This window comes from Panthera tigris, chromosome C1 (genome assembly GCF_018350195.1).
Source record: "Panthera tigris isolate Pti1 chromosome C1, P.tigris_Pti1_mat1.1, whole genome shotgun sequence".
Lineage (NCBI taxonomy): Eukaryota > Metazoa > Chordata > Mammalia > Carnivora > Felidae > Panthera > Panthera tigris.
Genome location: NC_056667.1, coordinates 17,789,692 through 17,800,915, shown reverse-complemented (window position 1 = coordinate 17,800,915; position 11,224 = coordinate 17,789,692). Strand labels below are relative to the sequence as shown.

The window sequence follows — 11,224 nt, the reverse complement described above, 5'->3', positions numbered from 1 at the left end:
ACATCTCTCTTGCCCTTCTGCCCCCACGGCCGCTCCTGCTCCTACGTAAGGAAAGGGCTCCTTGCTCATGCCGCAGGGGGCTGGCACGTCCTTTGTCCCATTTCCCTCTCAGATGAGCCCTGCGATAAGATAACCGAGGCCCAGAGAGAAGGGACTCGGGGAGGGGCATCCCCGCGGAAGCCATGACTTAGCTGGAGCTCAAACCTAGTGCTTTTCATCCTCATCACGAGAAGGAACTTTCCACGCTGGTTTGGATTCTCAGAGATGAGACTCACGGGGATTAAAGAAGGGGGCCCCAATGGGGTCCTTAAGGGGCCAGGACCTGTCATCACCCTCCTATCCCGAAGCCCGTTCTGAATATTTCTGAGAAACAGGACCAAAGTCGGGTTGCCTGAGCATGACCTTCCCGAATATAGTGTCCTCTCTGCTCTGTACCCAGATGTGTCTCCCCTCCTCTTCCTTACCCCCCCCCCCCCACAACACAGCACCAGGTGCTGGTGCTCTTATCTGTTTGTAATTAATATTTAACATCTTCAGGGTCACTGGTCTAGACCCAATATCTCCATAACAGAGGGGTGGGCCACCCTCCTGATGACCCCAGCCCGCTCTCTCAGCAGCCGCTGAGGTGGCCCCAATGATTGTTCCCCTCCCCCCACACTGCAAACAAGTCTGCTTTCTGTCCCTTGAGGTGAACTTGGCCAAAGGTTGACTCTCTTCACCTTGTTCAGTAATGAGAAACAGCTTGACTGTTCTCACCAGGTAAGAGGGTTGAGGAGTCACAGAGATGATTTTTTTAGGCCCTAAACACCTCTTCTGACTCACCGGGCTGCGAAGGTCTCTAAGCAACTCAGGGTGACAGACAGATGTCCCAACTACTCCCTGACTCTCGGAGGGTGGCGTCTGAGTGCCTGAGGAGAGAGATGAATGGCTCTGAGCCCTGTGACCCTCCTCAGGACGCCCTGTCCCCACTGAGGTCTCTGGTCTCCCAAGCAGGCAGCCCAGACCTGCAGATAGGGCTGGAAGCAGCTAGAAGACAGAGTGTCTGAGGCCCCCTGGACCTGGGATGAGGCACTGGCATCCCTGAGTGTCCTAGGCCCTGACCCCATTACCAGGACTCCCCATAGCCTGGCCCAGTGTTCACAGCAGAGCCTGGCCCAGGAGTAAACACAGCTTCCCCAGCCCCACCCCAGCCCTGCTAAATCCACTGCTCCTGGGGCATCTGTATTTCTAAAAAACACCTTTGGCGATTCCTCTCGGGCAGGTGGAGGGAACAATGCCCTCACACCACCAGTTTCCCTGTCCACAGCCTCAAATAACCTGCCTGGAGTCACCCATCCCCTGGGTGGGGGTGGGGGTCCAGGCTACTCGGGTAGCACATGCACCTGTGAAGTCCACAGACCTCTGGCCTCTCAAGGCCCCCGGCCCCAGGAACATACAGGGGTTGCCTGAGTCTCCTACCCAGAGAATAGGGCCCCTGGGACTGGACCCCTCTGGGGTCCCCGAGGCTGGATCCCTCTGTGCCCCTCCCAGGTCTGAGTGTCAGCCTGAACAAGGATGTTATGACCACATGTCAGGGCCAAGGCTTGTCCCCTGTCGCTGTCCCCACCCCAGCTTCCAGAAAGTGGGACAGAGACAGGAATGACCTCACCTGCTGTTGCTGGTGGGTCACAGCCCTGAGACCCTAGCCCACTGCTCAGCCCCTGGGCTGCTTGAGCCCGTTTTCCTTTCTCACTCTAAGGAGGAAGCGGCATAAGGAAGATACGCTTAGACCGAAAGTATGACAAGAACAGTACCTGGAATTAACTGAGGGGGTGGGGAGGAGAACAACAGAGGGAGGGATGGGAGACAAGCAGGCAGAAAGGAGGTGATGAGAGAAAGCATGGGGCCAGACAGCACTCTGCTTGGCCACCAGGTGAAGCCATCCCCCCAAAAACCACAGTTTGGCTGTGGTCTGAAAAAGTGATATGGAAGTTCAGGGTGGCTGCTGGGGGCGTTTAAACAACTGTCCTTAATGTTCATACATCCGGGGAACGCAAAAAAAGGGGGAAGATGAGAAGGAAAGGAGAGAAGGAAATATGGAGGGGCACTGGCCGCCAGCCAGGTACTTTATCGGGCAATGTATGCATTTTAACCTCGTTTGACTCTTACAATCATTCTGCAGGATAAGTATTGCCCAGAGAGGAGGCCAGGGTTCCCCCATGAGTGAGTGCAGGTGCCAGAGGTCGGGATTTAAACCAAGGTTTAGGGGCGCCTGGGGGGCTCAGTCGGTTAAGCGTCTGATTTCGGCTCAGGTCATGATCTCACAGCTTGTGAGTTCGAGCCCCGCGTCGGGCTCTGTGCTGACAGCTCGGAGCCTGGAGCCTGCTTCGGATTCTATGCCTCCGTCTCTCTCTGCCCCTCCCCCACTTGCGCTCTGTCTCTCTTTCTCTCTCTCTCTCTCAAAAATAAATAAACATTTTCTAAAATAATAAACAAGCAAACAAACCCAGGTTTATGTAATTCCAAGCCTCACCTCTGCTCAGCCTTGTGACCTGCGGGGTTGGCTGTGTGCACTTCACGGCACATCCGACTCTCCCTGAGGTGACATCCCCGCGAGGGGTGAGGGCATCACTGGGGTGAATGGGAATCCCACACACGGAAGGAGGGTGAGCTCCCACATTCTGACTGCTGTGGAGTTGCCAGTGGAGTTCCTGTTTCACAGGCCTCTGTGGGTGCCAGTCACCGTGCTGCCGGCTCCACCTTCCCTACCGGAACCTTCTCAGTCACACCGCAAGGCCAGCATAGTTGACGCCACTGTATAGGTAACAGAACCAGAATGGTTAACTGACTTCCCTAAGGTCCTACAGCCACCTGGTCCACAGGCTGCCTTGGGGGGAAGGGGGTTCCAGGAGCAGTTTAAATGCCTGTCTCCTGCTGGCCTAGAAGCCCACACCGCCCCTGCTCTACGTCCGATTCACTCTCACACCTCACGGAGAGTGTATACATGTGGGTCTTGGGAAGGCCGTCTGAGGTTGACTGAGTACAAGATGGAAGAAAGCCACCAAATGTTCTCCCCGCAAAAGATGCTTTTAACACTGCAGCCAGGGAGGAAGGGGGGGGACACAGGCATACTTAGAAAGGGGTTTTCAATGTTTTTATTTTTGAAGGAGAGAGAGACAGAGCATGAGCAGGGGAGGAGCAGAGAGAGAGGGAGACATAGAATTTTGAAGCAGGCTCCAGGCTCCGAGCTGTCAGCACAGAGTCCGACGCGGGGCTCGAACTCATAGACTGCAAGATGGTGACCTGAGCCAAAGTCGGACGCTTAACCAACTGAGCCACCCAGGCGCCCCTAGAAAGGGGTTTTCAAATAGGGCAGGAGATTAACACGGTAGCTAAAGAGCTCAGTTGCATTCTCTCTCTCTCTCTCTCTCTCTCCCCTTTCACATGAGTAGACCCTGAGACGCTAGGAAAAGTGACAGATGTAGTGTTGCTGCCCTCCTCCCCACCCCGCCCTGAGGTCCCGGGAGGAGGCCGGGTGGGAAACTGTGCTCTCTGGACCAGAGCCGGCACCCGATTCCTCAAACCTGCTTAACCCCTGAGACCTGGCCCGGGTGTACCTTCCCGATTCACCCCCTGCCCTAACTGCCTGTCTCCCCGCCTAGATTAAATTTCCCTCCCATTCTTTCACATCATGGGTGTTGTTCCCTTCTGCCTGGCGAAGGGTGGGTGTGAATGAACGTGGGGGAAAGAACCGAGGTACAGGAGGGGTGTGCCAAAGGCTGGAAAGATGGGTCCTGTCGTGGCCACTCTGGAAGCCTGAGAGACGCGGACGGTACAGGAAGAGGTGGCTTCCCCCTCCTCTCCCTCCCGGGCCTTGCCCCATCCCCGCTGACCGTGGCTGGGCAGGGCCGGGCCAGTAGCTGCTGGCACGAGAGGCCACATGCCTCCATTCCGGCCAGTGATAACGTACAAGCTCGAAACACCCGCTTCAGGTCACATTCCTTCCACTGTCTTCATGGCTGGTGTCCAGTCTCACGTGTCCACTTTTCACAGGGGGATCAGATCGGAGAAGCTGGGGGTCTTCCCCCAGTCGGAGGCACCAGTCGGAGCCCTCAGCAACCCCACCCCTTATCTGCTTTTCCCGTGACCAGGCCAGAGCTGTTACCTTCTTTCTCCAGCACTTAGGGGGTGGGGGCTAGAACTGGGCAGAAGGGATCGCGCAGAGGGCAGGAGCTGTGTGCGGAGGCTGGGGTGGGGGTGGGGACAGCTCCACCTGTTGCTGCCGCCTCAGCAGCGCTGGCCTGATGGGACGGCCCCTCCTCTCTGTGCCCCCCCCCCCCCATAGTTCCCATCCATTGTCATCAACTGTCTCAGCACTGCTATATTTAAGGCCCATGCAGGCTCCAGGATCACATTCTTCTTCCGGTCCCCGCTGAGCCCAGGGCAAGAAGGAACCGAGGTCCCTCTCATCCTCTGGAATCTTCTCGCCAGAGACGCCTAAGTGGGCACAGCTGCTTCTGTGAGTTACCTCCAGGGATCAGAGGTGGGGAGGGACGCCTTCAGAAAGTAAGACCCTCAGCTTTCCATTAGCAAGCGGGTGTGTGTGTGTGTGTGTCTGTGTGTGTTGGGAAAGGACCCTGGAGGTACACACGTACTTAGGCAGCACTCCGAGTAAAAATGGGAGGGGATTCTGGAGACCCCTGCCCCCTCTCACTGTCCTGCGTGGCCCTCGGTCCTCTGGGCTGAGCCCTCTGTGATGTGAAAGCTGTAAAAGAGACCGTCGCGGGTGCCTGACAAGTGGAAGGAGCCGGACGCGCTGGCAGGTCCCGAGAAGCCGGAGCAGCGCTGGCGGAGGCCTGCTTGGCCCACCGGGCGGGCAGGGAAAGGGAGTAAGCCCTCAAGGCCCGAACTGCAGGGCCAGGAGGGCACTCGTCCAGCCTGGGCTCACTGGCAGGAGCCCGAGGCCCAGACCGGGAAGGGGTGGCCCCAGCTACTCAGTGGCAGGGTCAGAATTCTGGACTCGGGAGCTGGTAGAGCAGGGCTCACTCAGAGGACCCAGCTTTCTGCCATCAGGTTCCGTGGGTCCCTCAGCCTCTGTGTCCTTCTCTTTCCCTCCTGAGAAAGGGGCAGAGGCCGCATTGCCTGTCAGACGCCCTGGAGGGAAAGCAGACGGGGGGGGGGGGGGGGCTCGGGAGAAAAGGGGAGGCCGTGCTGCGGGACCAAGAGCCCAGGCCTTGCACCCCTGGGGGAGGGCGGGGTGGGGATGGGGGTTCCCTGCGGACCCACACCCCGCCGACCCCTCCCTGCCAGGCACTCGTGGCGCTGCCCTCCCACTGCTTCTTAATCCCAAGCCTCAGTCAGTGCTTTAAAAAGAACTGATGCCTCATCCACTAAAGCCGGGGGTCTGGTTGCGGGAGGCCCAGGAGGTCAAGGATGAGTGCCAGTCACACACACACACACACACACACACACACACACCCTTGCACGGTGCTAATCAGGAACAGAGCATCCGAGGAAGGGAGCCAGCAGCTGATGCCAGGGAACGTTCCTCAGCTGCTGGGGCCAGGCCACGGTGTCCCAGAAAAGCTGGTGGTGGCGGGGAGGGGGGCGGGGGGGAGGGTGTCCCGCCTCGGGTGGTACCCAGAGCTCTCCTCTGGGGCTGTGAGGAAGGAGGGGCAGAATGAGCAGGGCCAGCCATCCTCTGGGTGCCAGCAGACCCTTTTCCTCAGGAGGGGCCAGATGGGAAGCTGAAGGGGTGACGGTCCCGTGACGTCCTGCTGAGGCCACCTGCAGGAGGCCAAGGAAGTTTCGGTGCGGCCCTTGGTCCTGACTGACATTCTGCAGTAATCCAGACACTGAAAGGGAACGAGCTTTTCAGAACTAGAGGAGTAAAGGTCCACTAAGATCGCCCCTCAGCAGCCTGAGCCCCCCCTGACTCCCCATAACCGGCCCCTCAGGCCACGGAGCTCCGATGAGGCCGGCGGCCCATCTCCCAGGTTATGGACCTAGAGAAGTGGTCTCCCAGGCGCCATGTTCCCACCCAGGTCAGAATCCGGTATACACACACATTCCACTACTGCCGGGAGGCCCCCCGGGGAGGCTGGAGCCACGAGTGACTTCAGGCCTAAGCCCGGCAAGGACCCTCCCAGGTCAGTGGCCTGCCCGCCAGAATTCCCACCTGGAGGAGGTATGGAAGGCACCAGTGATTCCACCAAGCATCCTAGAGCTTCAGCATCAGAGGGGCCCTCAGAGACCCAGAGACCCGGTGGTGACACCGAGGCCAAGATCTGGGAGAGAACTTGGGGCGAGAATCTAAAGCCAGCTCGCTCATGGGCTTCCTGCTCTCCCTGCCTGCCTCTCCATGGCCATGGATTCGCTCCCTGATCCCAGAGGTTCCTCCACACCGATATGATCCAACCCTACCGGCCACCACCTGTGGCCCAGACCTGAGCCTCGAGAATGCAAAAGGGGGATCCCTCGGTTGTGATCCCCTTACAAGAAGAAAGGCCGTGTGGCCCGCTGTGTCCCCTGCCACAGCCAAGGCCTGGCCTTGAGTAGACACGTGACATAGAGGTCAAGAGAGCTCAGAGTTGGGTGCCAGTCATGGCCCCACCACCAGCTGGGTGACCTTGAGCAAGCACTTTCCCTCCTCATCTGTAAAATGGGGTAATAACGCAGGGCGCCTGGGCGGCTCAGTCGGTTGAGCATCAGACTTCGGCTCAGGTCATGATCTCACGGTTGACGAATTCGAGCCCCACGTGCTGACAGCTCAGAGCCTGGAGCCTGCTTCGGATTCTGTGTCCCTTCTCTCTCTCTTTGCCCCACCCCTGCTCACGCTCTGTCTCTCACTGTCTCAAAAATAAATATAAACGTTAAAAAAAATTATTTTAAAAAATGGGGTGACAATGGGACGGCACACAGTAAACACTCACTGTGTCACTTTTTTTTTGCTTAATGTTTATTTATTTATTTTGAAAGCGAGAGAGAGAGAGAGAGAGAGAGCGCACGGGCAAGCAGAGGAAGGGCAGAGAGAGAGGGAGAAAAAGAATCCCAAGCAGGCTCTGCACTGTCAGTGCAGAACTTGACCCGGGGCTTAATCTCACGAACCAAGAGATCGTGACCTGAGCCGAGATCGAGAGTTGGAGGCTTAACCCACTGAGCCACCCAGGCGCCTCTCACTGTTATTACTTTTAATTCACTTATAATCTTGTTGAAGAGTCAAGACGTATAAATAGGAAGTCATTAAATAGGAGGAGGAGGCATCTTTGAATCAGAGCTAAACTGGAGTGGAGATAGAAAAGCATAACAACGATTAGAGTAGGGAAAATTCTAGCTGGCCTATAGTTTTTCAGCAGGGATTCTTAGAAAACTAATGCTGATGTCTAACATTTACATGGGAATTACTACGCTCCAAGCACTCATCCAACCTTGACAACCACCCCGGGAGGCCAGTCGACCCATTTTCCAGATGAGAAAACCACGTCACACAGTCTCACCCAAGGGGACACACTTGAAAACTGGCATGAGAAGCAGGACCGCGTCCCAGAGTTTCCGCACGCGACCAATGTACCAATGGAAGCATTCTCCGCTTAGGCTGTGAAGCCTGAGTGGGGCTAGGAAGGCCAGGAGGAAGAAGAGGTTTCTCCAAGAGAGGCCGGGCCACCCGCGCAGGCAAAGTGGGGCTGAGCGGGCACAGGCAGGAAGAGTGAGGACATCTGCCCATCTTGAGTCATAGCGCAGCCCTCGGACATCACGGTGTCCGATCGCTCATCACCTGAGAAGCTGAGGCCCAGAGAAGGGAGGGCTCGGCGCAGGTCACGGGAGAGACTAAGGCTGGGCTGCAGCTAGAAGCCAGGGGCTGCTCGCGACGCGGGGCTGCACTCGCTCAGCTGCACGCGGGACGTTAGGCAGGCTCAGGGTGCGAAGCCTGCCGCTGTCCCGTTAGCCAGGTCCCTGCCCCGCCCCGGCCTCCGTGCCCCGCTCTGCCCACTGGAGCATGAACGCCCACCCCACAAAACACCCCCCCCCCCAGGGATGCTGGGACGACCACATGGGGAAGGGACGGGCGGATGCCTGGTGGTGTGACCGCGCGCCTTGGCTCCGCAGGTTGTTGCTCTCGCAGCCATGACTCTGCCCCACAGCCCCGGAAATGTGGGGGAGCCCCGGCCCCCCCAGGCCGTGGAGGTCGTCCACCGGCTGGAGCACCGCCAGGAGGAGGCGCACAAGGAGGAGCGGCAGCACCGCCTGCACATGGGTTCCTCAGTGCGGAGGAGAACCTTCCGCACCAGGTGGGATCATCAGGGACCCCACCCCAGCCATTGCCCTACCCGCTAGGGGTCCCCAGTCTGGGGGGGGGGGGAGCACAGCCCTGTTTTATGGAGATGCCAGTCTGAGGGGGGAGGTACAGCCCTGCCTTTTGGAGATTCCAGTCTGAGGGGGGAGGCATAGCCCTGCTTTATGGAGATGCCAGTCTGAGGAGGGAGGCATAGCCTGCTTTATGGAGATGCCAGTCTGAGGGGGGAGGCACAACCCTGCTTTATGGAGATCCCAGTCTGAGGGGGGAGGTACAGCCCTGCCTTTTGGAGATCCCAGTCTGAGGGGGGAGGCACAGCCCTGCTTTATGGAGATCCCAGTCTGAGGGGGGAGGTACAGCCCCTGCTTTATGGAGATGCCAGTCTGAGGGGAGAGGCACAGCCCTGCTTTATGCAGATCCCAGTCTGAGGGGGGAGGTACAGCCCCTGCTTTATGGAGATGCCAGTCTGAGGGGAGAGGCACAGCCCTGCTTTATGGAGATGCCAGTCTGAGGGGGGAGGTACAGCCCTGCCTTTTGGAGGTCCCAGTCTGAGGGGGGAGGCACAGCCTGCTTTATGGAGATGCCAGTCTGAGGGGGGAGGTACAGCCCTACTTCATGGAGATGCCAGTCTGAGGGGGGAGGTACAGCCCTGCCTTTTGGAGATCCCAGTCTGAGGGGGGAGGCACAGCCTGCTTTATGGAGATGCCAGTCTGAGGGGGGAGGTACAGCCCTACTTCATGGAGATGCCAGTCTGAGGGGGGAGGTACAGCCCTGCCTTTTGGAGATCCCAGTCTGAGGGGGGAGGCACAGCCCTGCTTTATGGAGATGCCAGTCTGAGGAGGGAGGTACAGCCCTACTTTATGGAGATGCCAGTCTGAGGGGGGAGGTACAGCCCTGCTTTGTAGAGATCAGCCAGTGAGGAGGCACAGCCATGCCTGCTAGTGTACTGAGACAGGGGTAGGTAGATGCAGCTCTAATCTCAGGGATGCCCCAGCCAGATCCCCAGGCAATCCTGCAGGCGCCATTAACTCCCTTTTCCCACGACAGTGAGGAAGAGTTTCAGTTCACCGCCGCAGACTACGCCCTCGCAGCAGCCCTGGCTCTGACAGCCTCCTCAGAGACATCTTGGTAAGTCAGGTGACCTTTGCGGCGAACACTGGGCTGAGAATGGGCCATCCTGGCCAGTCCCCTGCCTCCACTACACTGCCACACTGGACTTAAGGAATCTGCCCAAAGTTCCACGTCTAGCGCAAGAGCTCAGACCACACTCTGGATGGGTCCACAGGCAGTAGTGAGGGACCATCCCCAGTGGAGAGGGTGGGGGTCCCCACTTCACCACGAGGCTTCACCTGAGAGCAGCGGGAGGCTGTCCTGGGCCAGAAGGCCTGGGTCCTGGTACTGGCCAAGTCACCAAGTCTCAGGTCCCTGCTCTGTAAAATAGGGGGACTATTCCTGCCCACTTGGTCGTCGTGAAGACAAAAGGAACAAAAATTTGTGAAAGAGCCTTGTAAACGGTATCCGTAGTACTTATTATGCACCTACTGTAAGCAGGGCCCATTTCGGGTATTTTGGGGGCAAGAGAGGATTAAAAGCCGCTCTTGTCCTCAAGACGCTTAAAGAGCAGCTGGTGATGCCGGGTGTGGGGGAGGACGGGTGGCCCTGGCTGGGGTGCCCCCACGAACCCCGGGCCCCCGGCCCCTGATGGCCTCTGCCACACAGGGAGGCCCAGCTGAGGCGCCAGACCTCTGCGGTGGAGCTGGAGGAGCGAGGGCAGAAGCGGGTGGGCTTCGGCAATGACTGGGAGAGGACGGAGATCGCCTTCCTTCGGACCCAGTGGCTGCTGCGCCAGAGACGCGACCGAAAGGCACTGAGACGACGGGTGAGGAGTCCTGGGACCTGCACCCCATCACGGGCCGCCCACCTCATCTACCCCCTTCTCCAGAGGCAGCTGAACATTCAGGAAAGAGTCCAGGCCCTGGTCTTGGACCCAGTTTGAATCCCGGCGTCCCAGCCCTCCAGCTGTGTGACCCTGGGCAAGCAACTTCCCCTCGCTGAGCCTCGGTTTTCTCATCCGTGAAACAGATGTATGTGGTGTATCAACTCTCGGGGTGGGGGTGGCCATTGAACAAGACTAAGCTTGTCCAGTGACCTTGCCAGTGCCGAGAACACAGAAGAGCCTCAGGACACACTATTCCTGACAAACATCAGGGAGCTGAAGCCACTCTCCGTGCCCCCTCCCCAGGGCAAGAGAGCCACAGCTAATACATACATGGGCTTTCTCCGTGCCCATGTTTTTTCACATATTAGCTCATTTCATCCTCACTAAACCCCACAGAAAGGTGGGGGGATATTGTTATCATCCCCATTTTACAGATGAGTAAACTGAGGACTTGCCTATGGTCTCACAGGTAGGAAGTGGCAGAATCTGGCCTTGACCCCAGGCCAGCTGTTCCAAGGCCCCTGCCCTCTGTGCCACCTTGCCTCTCAGCTGCCTGTACCTGGGGGGCTCCAGTCCATGTGGGTGTGACTCCAGAGCCTGAGTGTCAGGGGGAAAGGTGACAGCAAAGATGGGGGAGATGTGATCCCCTGGCTCATGGGAGTCACAGATCCCTTCCCGCCTCCAGACGGAGGAGAAGGTCCGGGAGGCCAAGGAGCTGAGAGAGCTGTGTTCCGGCCGGGGGCCCTGGTTCTGGATCCCTCTGCGCTCCCATGCCGTCTGGGAGCACACCACAGTTCTGCTGACCTGCACTGTCCAGGCCTCGCCTCCACCCCAGGTCACCTGGTAAGCCACCGGGGCAGGAGAGAAGGGGTCCTCACCCTGCCCCCGTGCTCCAAGCCTCCGAGCAAGCGTGAGTTCTTTACAGACCAGCACCTCTCTCCCAGGAGTGAACTTCCTCCCCCAGAAGTTCTTGCTGCCTGAGAAGAACCCAGCCCCACAGACCCTGAGCTCTG

At 58.3% G+C, this 11,224-nt stretch overlaps 1 protein-coding gene across 1 annotated transcript in view; it reads left to right on the top strand.

The window, feature by feature from the left end:
• The first annotated feature begins 8,898 nt into the window (after nt 1-8,898).
• MYOM3 (myomesin 3) overlaps nt 8,899-11,224 on the top strand; it is a 43,521-nt gene continuing 41,195 nt past the window's right edge. Inside the window, exons 1-3 of the mRNA XM_042996392.1 lie at nt 8,899-9,400; nt 9,992-10,151; nt 10,897-11,054. Of these exons, the coding sequence (XP_042852326.1) occupies nt 9,258-9,400; nt 9,992-10,151; nt 10,897-11,054 (461 nt within the window). The 5' untranslated portion in view covers nt 8,899-9,257. The remainder of the gene's footprint in view (nt 9,401-9,991; nt 10,152-10,896; nt 11,055-11,224) is intronic.